At 41.7% G+C, this 18,343-nt stretch overlaps 1 long non-coding RNA gene and 3 gene segments (V, D, J or C); 2 read left to right on the forward strand and 2 right to left on the reverse strand.

The window, feature by feature from the left end:
• Positions 1-62: 62 nt before the first annotated feature.
• On the forward strand, positions 63-1,812 carry LOC137127807 (Ig kappa-b4 chain C region-like). The segment is given in 2 exon segments: positions 63-139; positions 1,332-1,812. A coding segment is annotated over 1 exon segment (282 nt).
• LOC137127861 (uncharacterized) lies at positions 1,666-4,015 on the reverse strand. The gene is made up of 2 exons (XR_010914477.1): positions 2,885-4,015; positions 1,666-2,318 (listed from the first exon to the last, which is right to left on the reverse strand). It is a non-coding gene; the product is annotated as an uncharacterized lncRNA (long non-coding RNA).
• A 3,622-nt stretch (positions 4,016-7,637) lies between these two features.
• Positions 7,638-9,445, forward strand: LOC137127590 (Ig kappa-b4 chain C region-like). The segment is given in 2 exon segments: positions 7,638-7,802; positions 8,973-9,445. Coding segments are annotated over 2 exon segments (372 nt in total).
• Positions 9,446-17,246: 7,801 nt separating this feature from the next.
• On the reverse strand, positions 17,247-17,965 carry LOC137127638 (immunoglobulin kappa variable 2-28-like). The segment is given in 2 exon segments: positions 17,247-17,655; positions 17,842-17,965. Coding segments are annotated over 2 exon segments (369 nt in total).
• Between the last annotated feature and the right edge of the window lie 378 nt (positions 17,966-18,343).

Below are 18,343 nucleotides of genomic sequence, written 5' to 3' on the forward strand. Positions count from 1 at the left end.
AGACTGTTTTTGTTGAGTTTGTTGTTGTCAAAGTCAGAGAGTCGTGTCTCTGTACAGTCAGAGGTTTTTGTACGACGCCTCAGTTACTTTGTATCACTGTGGCTCACGTTCGGTGGAGGAACCAGACTGGATGTTGGAAGTAAGTCAAATGTTTCAAAACTCTTTGATTTCAGGAGCTTTTCTCCTTGTTCTTCAGTTTGTCAGGACAAATAGTTCTGTTTCCATGTTAGTTTACAATATGTGCAGAAATCTTTTGTCCTAAGAGACAACGTCTGCTTTAACAACAGGAATTTAAAAACTGATTGTGATAAATATCAAAGATTAATCCTGTGGATAAACCAGTAAATGTGACTTTAATGGTAAAGTTACATATTGAGATGTTGCAGCTTTAGTTCAGTTGGACAAAGTCAGAGAGTCGTGTCTCTGTACAGTCAGAGGTTTTTGTACGACGCCTCAGTCACTTTGTATCACTGTGGTACACGTTCGGTGGAGGAACCAGACTGGATGTTGGAAGTAAGTTTCTGCTGATATGTTCTATTTTGTATCATCAGTTCATGTCCCAATTTGTGTGTGTGGACATTAGTAGGAGACGTAAACGTCCACTGATTCAAATCCCTTTCAAATCTAAGTTTTATTGTTGGTTTATCACCTTTAACTGTTGACAGTAGCTGAACTCAAAGCAGCTTCATTGAACTTTTCTTTCTATGTTCCAGTTCATTTGTACAATTTTCTAAAAGTTTATGCTTTAAAAATTGTCTTTGTTTACACATATTTACTTTTGGTCGATAATGTTCTTTAAAAGTAAATGTGATTATGACCATATCGTTACAGCTGTAGTTAAAGTAAATGAACCAGAATATTAAACAAAATCAGAAGTAACTGAAACATTGTTTAGTATTTAAAAATTCCTTAAAATATTTTATAACTATTTTATAGTAGTTTATTTAGAAAGTGAATTTAAAAGTCAAAATATACTGAAATAATGAACAAATTATTATAATATAATATATGTAAACTGTATTTTTGTAGTTTAAAATGTATGTTTAGGAAAAAATATTAAACAGTTATTTTAATAAAAATGTTTAGTGCCGGTAAAACAACAATTTAAAATCTCCGGTGTAGTTTGACGTGTCTCAGGTCATATGAGGACTCTTTCTGTCCTGATCTGCATGAGAGGTTTCTTAAAGGGAAGTGAAACAATGTGTGAGTCAGTGACTGGTGGAGCAGAACAACCATCTGACAGAAACTCCTTCAAGGACAAAATCCACTCTCACACAGTTAAGGTGTCCAACTGTCTGCTGCTTTCCTCTAAGCTGATTGGTGTCTTCTAGGTGATGCCCAACCCACCCTGACGGTGCTGCCCCCCTCCAGTGAGGAGATGAAGCAGGACAAGGTCACACTCATGTGTCTGGCCAACAAGGGCTTCCCCTCAGACTGGACTCTGTCCTGGAAGGTGGACGGCAGCAGCGGCGGCAGCAGCTGGGAGCAGACCAGGAGTCCTGGGGTGCTGGAGAAGGACGGACGCTACAGCTGGAGCAGCACCCTGAGGATCCCTGCAAATGAGTGGAGGAATGCAGGATCTGTGACCTGTGAGGCCAAACAGGGCTCCCAGTCTCCAGTCATAGAGACACTGAGGAGAGACCAGTGTCCTCAGTCCTGATCTTATTTGTTTTTTGCTCTGTTACTGATTATTCTCTCAAATGGTTCCAGCTCTGATTCTTTGTCCCTTTTTTCTGTTTTTCACATTTTAGTTTTTGATAACATTTATAATTTCTATGTTTCCAGACAATAAATATCTGTTCATCAAATCAATTTTTGCTTCCAGTTTTATTGTTTATACACAAACAGATGATTTTGAGACTGTTTCAGTCATTTAAATTTAAATTAAATAAAGTTGGATCAAATTAAAAATACAGAGAAGCATTTAAAAAAAATCTCATATACATGTCGGATACTGTATATGAGAATTTTGTATATGACATTGTTAAAGCAGAGTGTAAACCAATAAACACCAACAAATGTAAATAATCAGTGTTAAAACAATGTGTTTCTGATATTTATGGGAAACAAAAGTTTTTCTAGGAGACTTGGTGAATATCACCCATGAGGAGAGAGATAAGCAAAAAGTCCAGTACGTGAGGTTAAACAGACATGAGTTAGACTGTGGAAACATGAAGGTTGAAGACATTCTGGTAACTGACGAAGGTGAGGAGGGTGGTGGACAAACCAGAGGTGATGACTGATATATTTCAAATAAAAAGGAGGTGTAACAAAGTGCAGTGGTGGGAGACAGGAACAAAAAGAAGGCAGAGGACATCCTGAAAGTTAAAGAGGACAACATGAAATGAATAAGCAGCAAGTGAAGAACTGAATGTGAATGAATTGTGACACTTGATGTAACACTCTACTCTTCCAAACAACACTTGATGTTTTATGTGTCAGAGAACATGTGTCGTTTCTGTTGGACTGAAAAAGATTTGACCTTGTAGGTTCAAGTGGATGAAGAAGAACAGCTGGATGATGGAGAAGTTGATCTCAGGCAGATTAAAGTTCAAACATTATAGAAAAGACAAACACTGTCCATTGTCAGTAATGTTAAATCAGACTGATACACACTGAATATTATTCACAAAACAATATAGAATCTAATCAAATTCCCAAATGGAAAATTTGCATTGTAGGTTGCAAAACTGTAACATCATAACATTGCACAATGCAACTCTCTTAAAAAACCCTTAACACACAGAAAAAACTTGGAGAAACGTCAGGAAAAACAACAGAGGAGGAAACATTCTTCCAGGATGGACAGATTTACATTCTGAACAATACAGATTACAAACACATATGAACGATATGATGAGGGAGGACGCTGAGAGAGAAGCACCTTAAACTCTGATCTGACATGGCCGTGTTCTCCCCTTGCTTGTGTGGGTACCCTCCAGGTACTCTGGCTTCCTCCCACAGTCCAAAAACATGCATCAGGTTAATTGGTGAGGCTAAATTGCCCGTAGGGTGTGAATGTTGGTGTGAATGGTTGTCTGTCTGTGTATGTCTCTCTTTGGCCCTGAGATAGACTGGTGACTTGTCCAGGGTGTACCCCACCTCTACCCCGATGACAGCCCACGACCCAAATAGAATAAGCGGTTACAGATAATTGTTGTATGTGCAGGATAGATGAGGAGGGAAGATGAGTGAGTAGGGGAGTGAGGGGTCAGCTTGGGATATGATTCAGTAATGTGACAGCTTGTGGGAAAGAAGTTGTTCCTGATTCTGGTGGTTTTAGTCCAGAGGCTCCTGAAGCTTCTCCCAGATGGCAGGAGGTATTATAGTCTGTGGGAAGGGTGAGAGGAGTCTTTGAGAATGGTGGGAGCTCGGCACAGGCAGCGTTTCCTCTGGACATCCTCAATGGCTGGAAGTGGAGTCCCTGTGATGCCTTGGAGAGTTTTCACCATTTGCACCACTGCCAGTGCAGTTCCAGTACCAGACTGTGATACTGCTGTTGAAGATGCTCTCTATCACATAGCGGTAGAAATTCACCATGACGGCTGAAGACAGGGGGTTCTTCTTCAGTGTCCTCAAGAAGAAAAGCCTTCTTGACCAGGCTGGAGGTGTTGGTGGTCTAGGACAGGTCCCTTGATATGTTGGTTCCCAGGAACTTGAAGCTGGCAACATGTTTAACAGCCATCCTGTTGATGTGGATGGGGTTATGCATGCCACCGTTCTTCCTCCTAAAGTTCAGGATGAGCTTCTTAGTCTTAGTGGAGTTAAGGGGCTGGTTTTTGTCCACACACCACGCAGTCAGGTGTTGTACTTCATCCCTGTAGGCTGCAAACTTGATGATGGAGCTGGAGCCATGCACAGGTCTGCAGTCATGGGTCAAGAGGGAGTAGAGGAATGGGCGGAGCACACAGCCCGATGTTGAGGTCGATGGTGGAACAAGTGTGGCCTGACCTGACATGCTGAGGTCTGCAGGTCAGAAAGTCAAGTATCCAGTTACAGGTGGAGGTGCTGATGCCGAGATGACTGCTTCGAATGCTTAGGTGAAGTCAACAACGGGATTATTTCATATGTTATTATTATGCAGATGTGTAAGCACAGGTGATTCTCTCCCAATATTCAAAAAACTGTTGAAAACTGAACTCTTCTGCATCTTCCTATGCACTTAAATCTCTTAAAAAAAAACAAAAAACAAATCCTTTCTGCTCTCTCGCACTTGCATCTCGTGAACTGTGAACACTTTTCTGATAGGACTTTGAATTGATGTTTTCTCCTTGACTTAGATTTTTGCTGCCTTGTACCTCACTTGTAAGTCGCTTTGGATAAAAGCGTCTGATAAATGACTAAATGTAAATGTAAATGTAAATGTAAGCACAGATCACAGAGAGCATTGCTGTCCTTCAGATGTGCCAGGACCAGTTTTATGTTCTCATAAAATGTTCTCACTCATAACAATAGGTCTGAGTGCTACATGTCAGGAGTCGTTCAGGTAGATCAGGGTGGAGTGTTTTGGCACTGGCCCAATGGAGGTGGATTTGAAGCATGTAGCCTCAGCTGCTTGACCGAGAGACAAGTTGAGAATATCCATAAAACCTCAGCGAGCTGACCAGCACATGACGTGAGTACGTGTCTGGGGAAGCCGTCGGGGACAGCAGCCTTGCGTGTGTTGATCCAGCTCAGTGCAACATAGACATCTGTGGGGGGCTGGTGGTCTGCAGAGGGAGTAGTCTTGGTTGCTGTCTCGTTGTTGTCCCGGTCAAAGCGAGCATCCAAACAGTGATTTAGCTCAGTGAGGAAGGAGACATCTGTGGATGTTGGGGTGAGTTTGCTGGGCTTGCAGTCAGTGATGGCCTGGATGTCCTGCCACATAAGCCGGGGGTCAGAGTTTGAGAAGTGTTCCTCTACCTTCAGCTTGTAGCAGTGCTTGGCCCTTTTGATGCCTCTCCTCAGGTTTGCTCTTTAGTCCTGTTCATCCCCTGATCTGAAGGCATTGTCAAGAGCCTTCAGCAGGAGCCGCATCTCCTTGTTCATCCATGGCTTCTGATTTGTGTACATGGTGATCTGTTTCTGTGTTGTGACACTGTCAATAGTGGTGTTGATATAGTCCAACACAGAGGAGGTATAATTTATTAATGTCTTCCTTAGAGCCACACGCAGCCTGGGAGGACAACACACTCCCATATGTGTGTTGAATTCTGTCCTCAAGTATGGAGTCTGTCCCCACAGGCCACACTTTGATGGTCTTCACTAATGGCTTCACATGTGGGATGAGTGGTGAGTACTTGGGTATGAGAAACAAAAAGAGGTGGTCTGTCTGTCGCAGATGAGGGAGGGGGGTCTCGGTGTAAGCTCCAGGTATGTTTATGTAAACATGGTCCAAGGTGAAATTTTGGGAACACTGTCTCTGGATATGCAGTCTGTTTGATATCGATTGTGCGAAGTTCATTCATAGCTAGCTTAGCTTTAGCAGCCGGGGGATATAAGCTGTGGTTATAATGGTGGGAGTAAAATCTCTCGGCAGATAAACAGGTCTACACTTAACCATGAGAAACTCTAGGTAAGCGGAACAGTGTCTCCCAACAATAACAGTGCAGCGATGCTGTTTGTGCAGCGATCTTGGTATTGATGGAATAAAGAAGAGGATCAAGAACTGAACCCTGTGCCACACCAGTAGAAAGGCTGTAAGAGTTATAAACATGCCCCTGCAAGGACACTTTAAAGGTTCACCCAGATAAATGAAGCTGAAGCCAGAGCTGTTCTGAAATGCCCAAGTCAGAGAGTGTGGACAGGAGGATCTGATGCTTCACAGTGTCAAAGGCTGCAGATAGATCAAGTAGGATTAATACAGAATATCTACCCAGAACTTTAGCAGACCACAGGGATTCCACAACTAACTCTGCTAACTCTTGAAAACAGACTGGTTGACATCAGGGAGGTTGTTCTGAGAAATCAATCATTCATTCAAGGGTCTGTAATTCACAACAAGAGAGGGGTCAAGACAGACAATTTAAAGCTTGAAGCCATGTAGCTAATTTCAGTTACAGTACATTATATACTGCTGGGTATTTTGTGAGTTCAACCCCCAAGTACATTTACTGAAACACTGAACTATTTGAATACTTACTTACATACTTAGTTTCTGTTCAGTCTCTGTGTGGTGTTTATCACACTGTGGTGGTCAGAGAATAGTTTGACTAAATATAAAATCATGTTTGAGCAGAAAACTGTGAACTGATATTAGTGAAACACACCAGTCTGGTGACTGTGGGACAAAAGGGACTTTAGTTGGACATTATTGGCATTTTTCTCTTTAATGAATTTGATGGTGGATCAGTTGTAACGAGGCAAACACACACAGTCCTCAGTGGACAAGGATGTCTCCTACTCACTGCTTAGACTGTACCCACGGTTTAAATCAACCCTTTGTGGATCAGTAGAAACTCTAGATGTGTAACCGTAACCCACTGTGTTTTTCCCCTGGTATAGAAAATGGTCTGAATATCTTTACAAAGAGGACAAGACAACTTCATATTATTTATGATTATTTTTAGTCCTTTTGTACATCCTACTAATACTACATCATATCTGAATAAAGAATAAGTCCTAACACAGTTTCTGTAGTTCTACATTGAAGGAGGTGTCAGCACAGAAAGGGTTCAGATCAGCTCCACCTTTACCAACAGTGACCTTTGACCCTTCATTTTAATTCATCACTGCACACGTTTTACCAGAATTACAATATTACAAAATCAACTGTTTTCTTAGTGATGGACATTTACTTTGTACTTTAAGGAACATGTATAAAATCAGATTAGTACGTTTGTTTGAGTAAAGTTGTAGTTGAGAGATTTTCAGACCAAGACTTGTACTTTTGTGTGTGTGTGTGTGTGTGTGTGTGTGTATGTGTGAACTGCATCAGTCTCTGCAGTAGCTTCCAGCTGCAGCATCAGTTCAGTTTCTGTTCAGTCTGACTGAGGGAGGTTTTTGTACGATGCTTTTTCACTGTGTGAACACAGCTTGACTGTTGATGCTATGATAACTCTGACAGTAATAAACTCCTGAATCTTCAGCCTGGACTCGACTGATTCTCAGAGTGAAGTCAGAGTCTGATCCACTGCCTGAAAATCGATCTGGAATCCCTGATTCTCGCTCATCAGCCAAGTTAATGAGCAGATTAGGAGCTTCACTGTCTTTCTGTTAGTACCATGATAAACAGGGTTTTATTTCAACGGCTGAGGCTGAGGCTGAGACGCAATCACGAACTTCTTGGCTGGTTTTGCAGCTGATGGTGACAGTCCCCCCAATAGCAGATCTCAGTGCTCCAGACTGAGTCACTGTGACTTGACCTCTGGACTCTGAGGACACAGAGACAAAAACAGAAAGCAGCATCATGGTTTTGTGGGCTTCATTTCAGAGCGACGGATGTTGATAGAGGAGAGGAGTTGGATTCTCTGGACTTTACCTGTGAAGCAGCAGCAGAGGAGAGTCCAGATGAGGACCGAGATCAGAGTCATGTTTTTGATGAGGAGGATTTCTGTGTCTTCTGTTGTCATGAAGGACAGCTGTCAGTCATCCAGTGTTCAACTCTCAGGACTATAAACTCTCCCAGAGCACTGGAGCATGGTGCTGCTGATGCATAGTGGCTCTATGGAAATGATGGGACTGACTCCAACAGGGACTTGGATCAATCTGATCAGGCTGTTTCTCCATGGATCAGTCACTTTATCACAGGACTCATTAGGAATGTGACACTCAGCATTTTATGGACATTTGTTGCATCTGGATAGATTTGTTTCTTCAGATTTGTGAGTTTCCATGTGTTTGACACATAGAACAACAAGCTTTAATTCAACAGATCAAAAATAAATAAATAATAATTAAAAAAAATTCTCTGGAACAAGTTTATTAATGTTGTTATGTTGTGTCGTTCTTTGAAAGTTCAGTTTCATATCATCCAGCTGTGTTTTACAGACTGAGACTGTTTTTGTTGAGTTTGTTGTTGTCAAAGTCAGAGAGTCGTGTCTCTGTACAGTCATAGGTTTTTGTACGACGCCTCAGTTACTTTGTATCACTGTGGTGGACTTTTGGTGGAGGAACCAGACTGGATGTTGGAAGTAAGTTTCTGCTGAAATGTTCTATTTTGTATCCTCACTTCATGTCCCAATTTGTGTGTGTGGACATTAGTAGGAGACGTAAACGTCCACTGATGTAAATCCCTTTCAAATCTACGTTTTATTGTTGGTTTCTCACCTTTAACTGTTGACAGTAGCTGAACTCAAAGCAGCTTTATTGAACTTTTCTTTCTATGTTCCAGTTCATTTGTACAATTTTCTAAAAGTTTATGCTTTAAAAATTGTGTCTGTTTACACATATTTACTTTTTGTCGCTAATGTTCTTTAAAAGTAAATCTGATTATGAAAATATCGTTTCAACTGTAGTTAAAGTAAATGAACCAGAATATTAAACAAAATCAGAAGTAACTGAAAATATTTAGAAAAAAATTTTAGGAGTTAAAAATTTCTTTGAATGTTTTTATAACTATTTTATAACTGTATTTAGAAATTGAATTTAAAAGTCTAGTTAAAGTTTGTGTTACATCAAAATATACTGAAACTAATTAACAAATTAAACAAAGTCATATGTAAGTGAACATATATTTAAAGTGTATTTTTGTAGTTTAAAATTTATATTTAGGAAAAAATATTAAACAGATGTTTTAATAAAAATGTTTTGTGCGGATAAAACAATTTAAAATCTCCGGTGTAGTTTGACGTGTCTCAGGTCATATGAGGACTCTTTCTGTCCTGATCTGCATGAGAGGTTTCTTAAAGGGAAGTGAAACAATGTGTGAGTCAGTGACTGGTGGAGCAGAACAACCATCTGACAGAAACTCCTTCAAGGACAAAATCCACTCTCACACAGTAAAGGTGTCCAACTGTCTGCTGCTGTCCTCTAAGCTGATTGGTGTCTTCTAGGTGATGCCCAACCCACCCTGACGGTGCTGCCCCCCTCCAGTGAGGAGATGAAGCAGGACAAGGTCACACTCATGTGTCTGGCCAACAAGGGCTTCCCCTCAGACTGGACTCTGTCCTGGAAGGTGGACGGCAGCAGCGGCGGCAGCAGCTGGGAGCAGACCAGGAGTCCTGGGGTGCTGGAGAAGGACGGACGCTACAGCTGGAGCAGCACCCTGAGGATCCCTGCAAATGAGTGGAGGAATGCAGGCTCTGTGACCTGTGAGGCCAAACAGGGCTCCCAGACTGCAGTCATAGAGACACTGAGGAGAGACCAGTGTCCTCAGTCCTAATCTTATTGTTTTTTTACTCTGTTACTGATTATTCTCTCATATGGTTCCAACTCTGATTCTTTGTCCCTTTTTTCTGTTTTTCACATTTTAGTTTTTGATAACATTTATAGTTTCCAGACAATAAAGATTTGTTCATCAAATAAATTCTGCTTCCAATTTTATTGTTTACACATACAGATGATTTTGAGACTGTTATTGAGTTATTTTTGAATCAAACTTCCTCTCAACTTAACTTTGAACTCCACAGTAAACTATTTTTTTCAAATTGTCATATATATGAAAGTTTCTAGGTTTTGTTTATGACATTGTAAAGCAGAGTGTTTGACTTGACCCATATGTTCTTTTAGTGACGTAATTCTGAGCATTTGAAGGGTTTTCAGATTCAGTAAAATAAAGTCAATCATCATCTGAATAAAGAGTAATGCAGTTACTCTGCTCTTATTCTTTAACATTCTCTGATAAAGGGGTCTGTGGGTTTGGTAAACCAATAAACACCAATAAATGTAAATAATCAGCATTCAAACAATGTGTTACTGATATTTATGGGAAACAAAAGTGTTTCTAAGAGACTTGGTGAATATCACCAATGAGGAGAGAGATGAGCAAAGAGTCCAGTACATGAGGTTAAACAGACACGAAGCAGACAAGGTTGAAGACATTCTGGTAACTGAGGAGGGGGGTGGACAAGGGGTGATGAGTGATATATTGCAAATAAAGGGGGTGTAACAAAGTGCAGTGGTGGGAGACAGGAACAAAAAGAAGGCAGAGGACATCCTGAAAGTTAAAGAGGACAACATGAAGTGGATAAACAGAGAGTGAAGAACTGAATGTGAATTAATTGTGACACTTGATGTAACACTCTATTCTCCCAAACAGCACTTGATGTTTTATGTGTCAGAGAACATGTGTCGCTTCTGTTGGACTGAAAAAGATTTGACCTTGTAGGTTCAAGTGGATGGAAGAAGAACAGCTGGATGATGGAGAAGTTGATCTCAGGCAGATTAAAGTTCAAACATTATAGAAAAGACAAACACTGTCCATTGTCAGTAATGTTAAATCAGACTGATACACACTGAATATTATTCATAAAACAATATAGAATCTAATCAAATTTACAAATGGAAAATTTGCATTATAGGTTGTAAAACTGTAACAACATCATTTGTGCAACTCACTTAAAAAACCCTTAACAAACAGAAAAAACTAAACTTGGAGAAATGTCAGGAAGAACAACAGAGGAGGAAACATTCTTCCAGGATGGACAGATTTACATTCTGAACAATAGAGATTATAAACACATATGAACAATATGATGAGGGAGGATGCTGAGAGAGAAGCACCTTAAACTCTGATCTGACATGGCTGTGTTCTCCCCTTGCTTGTGTGGGTACCCTCCAGGTACTCTGGTTTCCTCCCACAGTCCAAAAACATGCAACAGGTTAATTGGTGAGTTTAAATTACATGTAGGGTGTGAATGTTGGTGTGAATGGTTGTCTGTCTGTGTATGTCTCTCTGTGGCCCTGAGATAGACTGGTGACTCGTCCAGGATGTACCCCACCTCTCCCCCGATGACAGCCCACAAATAGGATAAGCGGTTACAGATAATTGTTGGATGTGCAGGACAGACGAGGAGAGCAGATGAGTGAGTAGGGGAGTGAGGGGTCAGCTGGGGACAGGGTTCAGTAATGTGACAGCTTGTGGGAAAGAAGCTGTTCCTGAGTGTGGTGGTTTTAGTCCAGAGGCTCCTGAAGCTCCTCCCAGATGGCAGGAGGTTAAACAGTCTGTGGGAAGGGTGAGAGGAGTCTTTGAGAATGCTGGGAGCTCGGCACAGGCAGCGTTTCCTCAGGACATCCTCAATGGCTGGAAGTGGAGTCCCTGTGATGCCTTGGAGAGTTTTCACCACCCGCACCACTGCCAGGGCAGTTCCAGTACCAGACTGTGATACTGCTGGCGAGGATGCTCTCTATCGCACAGCAGTAGAAGTTCACCATAATGGCTGAAGACAGGTGGTTCTTCTTTAGTGTCCTCAAGAGAGTCGCCGGTGAGTCTTCTTGACCAGGCTGGAGGTGTTGGTGGTGTAGGACAGGTCCTTTGTGATGTGGGTCCCCAGGAACTTGAAGCTGGCAACATGTTCAACAGCCATCCCGTTGATTTGGATGGGGTCATGCTTGCCTCCATTCTCCCTCCTGAAGTCCACGATGAGCTCCTTAGTCTTAGTGGAGTTAAGGAACAGGTTTTTGTCCACACACCACGCAGCCAGGTGTTGTACTTCATCCCTGTAGGCTGCAAACTTGATGATGGAGCTGGAGCCATGCACAGGTCTGCAGTCATGGGTCAAGAGGGAGTAGAGGAATGGGTGGAGCACACAGCCTGATGTTGAGGTCGTTGGTTGAGCAAGTGTGGCCTGACCTCACATGCTGAGGTCTGTAGGTCAGAAAGTCGAGTATCCAGTTACAGGTGAAGGTGCTGATGCCCAGATCTCCAAGTCTATTGGTCAGCTTGGAGGGTTGACTGCTTTGAATGCTGAGCTGAAGTCAACAACAGGATTCTTTCATATGTGTTATTATTATCCAGATGTGTAAGCACAGGTCACAGAGAGCATTGCTGTCCTTCAGATGTGTCAGGACCAGTTTCTCATAGCACCTCATAACAATAGGTGTGAGTGCTACAGGGCAGGAGTCGTTCAGGCAGATCAGGGTGGAGTGTTTTGGCACTGGCACAATGGAGGTGGATTTGAAGCATGTAGCCACAGCTGCTTGACTGAGAGACAAGTTGAGAATATCCATAAACCTCAGCAAGCTGACCAGTGTGAGGGATTAGAGTAAATTTAGTCATATGGTCAGATAATTAGCAAATAGTCAACCAAGATGGGCTTATTGAAGAGGTCACAGAGAGGACAAGAAGTCACAGGTTGTGTCATGTTTAGAGGACTGCTTTAGATCACAGGAGGCATTTTGTTGTTACAAGGCCTAAAGCAATTTAGTAGATAGTGAGTCCTGGGGTCACAAGATCAAGACAAGAGTGATGACTGTCAACTGTGTGCACCTGGTTTCATCATTCATGTTTTGTGAGGGTGGTTCCTTTCTTGGGTTTGAGTATAAATAGAAGGGGTTTGAGAGACACAAGTTGGAAGAAGATACCAACATCCATGTGTTCTTCTCCATGCTGACATGTATTAAACTGAGATGGTTCATCACGCTGAGTTCTGTCTACAATTCTTCCAAGAGGGAAAATTTCTATCACACCAGCAAATTACCTGAGCATGTGTCTGGGGAAGCCGTCGGGGACAGCAGCCTTGCGTGTGTTGATCCAGCTCAGTGCAACATAGACATCTGTGGGGGGCTGGTGGTCTGCAGAGGGAGTAGTCTTGGTTGCTGTCTCGTTGTTGTCCCGGTCAAAGCAAGCATCCAAACAGTGATTTAGGTCAGTGAGGAAGGAGACATCTGTGGATGTTGGGGTGGGTTTGCTGGGCTTGCAGTCAGTGATGGCCTGGATGTCCTGCCACATAAGCCGGGGGGGGTCAGAGTTTGAGAAGTGTTCCTCTACCTTCAGCTTGTAGCAGTGCTTGGCCCTTTTGATGCCTCTCCTCAGGTTTGCTCTGTAGTCCTGTTCATCCCCTGATCTGAAGGCATTGTCATGAGCCTTCAGCAGGAGCCGCATCTCCTTGTTCATCCATGGCTTCTGATTTGTGTACATGGTGATCTGTTTCTGTGTTGTGACACTGTCAATAGTGGTGTTGATATAGTCCAACACAGAGGAGGTATAATTTATTAATGTCTTCCTTAGAGCCACACGCAGCCTGGGAGGACAACACACTCCCATATGTGTGTTGAATTCTGTCCTCAAGTATGGAGTCTGTCCCCACAGGCCACACTTTGATGGTCTTCACTAATGGCTTCACATGTGGGATGAGTGGTGAGTACTTGGGTATGAGAAACAAAGAGAGTTGGTCTGACTTTCCCAGATGAGGGAGGGGGGTCTCGGTGTAAGCTCCAGGTATGTTTATGTAAACATGGTCCAAGGTGAAATTTTGGGAACACTGTCTCTGGATATGCAGTCTGTTTGATATCGATTGTGTGACGTTCATTCATAGCTAGCTTAGCTTTAGCAGCCGGAGGATATAAGCTGTGGTTATAATGGTGGGAGTAAAATCTCTCGGCAGATAAACAGGTCTACACTTAACCATGAGAAACTCTAGGTAAGCGGAGCAGTGTCTCCCAACAATAACAGTGCAGCGATGCTGCTTGTGCAGCGATCTTGGTATTGATGGAATAAAGAAGAGGATCAAGAACTGAACCCTGTGCCACACCAGTAGAAAGGCTGTAAGAGTTATAAACATGCCCCTGCAAGGACACTTTAAAGGTTCACCCAGATAAATGAAGCTGAAGCCAGAGCTGTTCTGAAATGCCCAAGTCAGAGAGTGTGGACAGGAGGATCTGATGCTTCACAGTGTCAAAGGCTGCAGATAGATCAAGTAGGATTAATACAGAATATCTACCCAGAACTTCAGCAGACCACAGGGATTCCACAACTAACTCTGCTAACTCTTGAAAACAGACTGGTTGACATCAGGGAGGTTGTTCTGAGAAATCAATCATTCATTCAAGGGTCTGTAATTCACAACAAGAGAGGGGTCAAGACAGACAATTTAAAGCTTGAAGCCATGTAGCTAATTTCAGTTACAGTACATTATATACTACTGGGTATTTTGTGAGTTCAACCCCCAAGTACATTTACTGAAACACTGAACATTATTTGAATACTTACTTACATACTTAGTTACTCAGAGGATGTTGTTTCCTGACACACTGGCAAATAAGAATATTTAATTCTGGCATATGCAGGGAGTGAAGACAAAAGTTAAGACCTCATCTTCAATCCTCTAAAATCCCTCAGCTTCACCAAAAACCCTGGATATTGGCAGAAATTGTTCTGTCAATAAGGCAGATTTCTAACAATCCAAGTGACATCAAATAACAAACTTCTTATTTTTCACATTTTCTCAGACAAAGTAGATTGTTTGAAATTAATAAACTAAAGACAGAGCAGAACAGGTGACCTGAGTGTTTGTGTTGTGGACTGACAGGAACAGCTGATTGGTTGACAAAGTGATTTTCTGTTCAGTCTCTTTGTGGTGTTTATCACACTGTGGTGGTCAGAGAACAGTTTGACTAAATATAAAATCATGTTTGAGCAGAAAACTGTGAACTGATATTAGTGAAACACACCAGTCTGTTGACTGTGGGACAAAATGGACTTTAGTTGGACATTATTAGCATTTGTCTCTTTAATGATGATGGTGGATCAGTTGTAACGAGGCAAACACACACAGTCCTCAGTGGACCAGGATGTCTCCTTATCACTGCTGAGACTGTACCCACTGTTTAAATCGTCCTTTTGTGGATCAAGAGAAACTCTGGATGTGTAACCGTAACCCATTGTGTTTCCCCCTGGTGTAGAAAATGGTCTGAATATCTTTACAAAGAGGACGAGACAACTTCATATTATTTATGATTATTTTTAGTCCTTTTGTCCGTCCTACTAATACTACATCATATCTGAATAAAGAATAAGTCCTAACACAGTTTCTGTAGTTCTACATTGGAGGAGGTGTCAGCACAGAAAGGGTTCAGATCAGCTCCACCTTTACCAACAGTGACCTTTGACCCTTAGTTTTTATTCATCGCTGTACATGTTTTACCAGAATTACAATAATCTGTATTGTTTCAAATCAACTGTTTTCTTAGTAGTGAACATTTACTTTGTACTTTAGGAACATGTAGAAAATCAGATTAGTACTTTTATTTGAGTAAAACATTTGAAGTTGTAGTGGAGAATTTTTCAGACCAAGACTTGTACTTTTACTTCAGTATTGAGTTTGTGTACTGTTGTTGAGGTGGAACTTTAGAAACCGTGTGTGTGTGTGAGTGTGTGTGTGTGTTTGTGTGTGTGTGTGTGTGTGTGTGTGTGTGTGTGTGTGTGTGTGTGTGTGTCCTCAGTGAACTGTATCAGTCTCTGCAGTAGCTTCCAGCTGCAGCATCAGTTCAGTTTCTGTTCAGTCTGACTGAGGGAGGTTTTTGTACGACGAGTTTTCACTGTGTGAACACAGCTTGACTGTTGATGCTATGTGCACTCTGACAGTAATAAACTCCTAAATCTTCAGCCTGGACTCCACTGATGCTCAGAGTAAAGTCAATTCCATTCCCTGCTCCACTTCCAGTGAATCTGGAGGAGATTCCTGATTCTCTGTCTGATGTGAGGTAGATCAGAAGTTTAGGAGCTTCTCCAGGTTTCTGATGGTACCAGGACAGAAAGTATTGTGAGCCAGAGTACTGAGCTACTTCTCTATTGGCCTTACAGTCAATAGAGACAGTTTGACCGAGTTGCACTGATTTGGCTGCTGACTGACTCAAGACAACATCTTGTCCAACAGACCCTGAGGACAGACAAGAAACACCGGACATGAGATGGAGAAACTCAGCTATACTCCAAATGATTTTCACATCACAGAAAAATGATTTTCCTCACCCTGAGTGAAGCAGAGGAGAGTCCAGATGAGGACGGAGATCAGAGTCATGTTTTTGATGAGGAGGATTTCTGTGTCTTCTGTTGTCATGAAGGACAGCTGTCAGTCATCCAGTGTTCAACTCTCAGGACTATAAACTCTCCCAGAGCACTGGAGCATGGTGCTGCTGATGCAAAGTGGCTCTATGGAAATGATGGGACTGACTCCAACAGGGACTTGGATCAATCTGATCAGGCTGTTTCTCCATGGATCAGTCACTTTATCACAGGACTCATTAGGAATGTGACACTCATTTTATGGACATTTGTTGTTTGTTACAACATTTTTGATTTGATGGATTTTACATATGCATCACTTAATTTATTCTTTAAGATTTGAGCAATTTACTTAATATTGATTTATTGTTTGGTCGTTAATATTTTGTTTTAATATCATGCACCTTTGTTTCACAGACTGAGTGTTTCTGTTGACTTTGTTTCTGAAAAAGTCAGAGAGCTGTGTCTGTCTTCAGTCTGAGGTTGTTGGTTGACGACATTCTCACTACAACCAATGTCACTGTAGCTAATTATTGTTGAAGATGAAATAAAAAGCTCACACTCCTGCTTCAAAGCATCATTTTAATCCTTGTTCATGAAACTAAAGTCAGAGTTTCCTGCTAGAAACTTAATCTTTAGTACTGAAACCTGTTTATTGCCATGGTTCAGCAGTGATGCCTGTCTGTTGCCATGGTTACTGAGCTCCGAGAGGGAAGTGAAACACTGAAGACCAGTTTGACCCAATCTGAGGAAAAGACCAACAGAACCAGCAGCTTCCTCTGCTGCAACCAACAGGGTGGAGTTTCTTTTCTCTTTGTATTAACTTTCTTCATATTGTCTCTCTGTCTCCTCCTCCAGTGGGTCCAGTCGTCCCCACCCTTACTGTGCTGCCCCCCTGCAGTGAGGAGCTGAAGCAGTGGAAGGTCACAGTTCATGTTCATGTGTCTGAACAACAAGAACTTCTCCTTGTTCCCCTTTTTCCACACATCTGTTTATCTGACATCAGAGAACAGTTTGACTAAACAGTGATGACTGATCTTTATTTTTAATGTGGAACATGTGAAGTTTTGTGATATTTTATAGTTATTATTCTAATGAGGTGTTTTCAGTAAAGCTGTATTTGTCTTTCAAAGACATTTCAATTGGTTGTTTTAAAAGATGTAAAATAAACTTTCAATGCTCTTTGTTAAATTAAACAGTTTTTTATGAAAATCATGAAGATTTCACTTCACATTAGCTCTAATACAGTAAGAGAAATATCTGTGCTGGTTGAGTTTAATTGTGACTGAGGAACTTTATCTTCTTCAAACTCCAAAAGGATAAAAGATTTTAAAAAATAATTTAAATAAATTAAAATTTTTATCCGATAAATTATTATATCACTACATATGCATTATATTTGTTAATGTAACCTCCAGTGGTTTAGTCTAAGATCAGTTCCTCTCCAGCTGAGGGAGGTTTTTGTACGACGATATTTCACTGTGTGAACGGGAAGCTGTTACTCTGCTGACAGTAATAAACTCCTGCATCTTCAGTCTGAACTCTACTGATGGTCAGAGTGAAGTCAGTCCCAGATCCACTTCCACTGAAACGATCAGAAACTCCAGACTGACGGTTTGTAGCTAAATAAATCAGGAGTTGAGGAGCTTCTCCGGGTTTCTGAACGTACCAGTGGAGGTAGATGTAAGAACCAGTGACAGATGAACTGGTTTTACAGTTGATGGAGACAGACTGTCCTGCAGCAACAGAATGAGATCCAGGAGACTGAGTCAGGGTGATTTGTCCTGATGAACCTGGAAACCATGAAAAGGAGCAGAAGGGTTATTGAGACAAATCCAGCTTGGAGAAAGATGATCAGCATCCAAACAGAAGAGGATCATTTGTTTAACATGGACAATAGATGGAAGAAGGTCAATGCTGCTTGTTTCAGTGTTTCTACATCAGAGCAAAACATCAAAGTTTTCACAAGAGAGTCTCACCTTGAACAAGGAGCCCCAGGGTGGACAGCAGTAGACTCAGAGACATCATCATTGTGCTGCCGGCGTGTCAGTGGCTCTGAAAGGCCTGGACAGACCCTGATCAACACTGGTCTCTTAACAGCTGGGAGACAGAGGCAGGACACATATGCAAACACACACAGTCACTCAGCTGGAACTGTCCTCAGTGGATCACGATGTCTCCTCCTCACTGCTGAGTGTTGGTATTTCCATAAAGCTCCATCCTGGGTCCTCTGGTGTTCACTGCTTTAGAAGAGATGTTTATATGTATGTAGATGATACATAACTGTACATTTTGACATTACTGAATGTCCTCACTGTGATAAACACAGCTGTATCTGTTCAGAATAAATTCTAAACATCATGGTTGTTGATTGACGCACATGTATCCAAACCCAAATGGGATCCTGTGTTCTTTGTGTTGTGGACAGACTGTCCTCCTGTAAGCATGACAGACTGTGACGTGATGTTCAGGAAGCACTGA

The sequence above is a fragment of the Channa argus genome, chromosome 1, assembly GCF_033026475.1.
Source record: "Channa argus isolate prfri chromosome 1, Channa argus male v1.0, whole genome shotgun sequence".
Taxonomy (NCBI): Eukaryota; Metazoa; Chordata; class Actinopteri; order Anabantiformes; family Channidae; genus Channa; species Channa argus.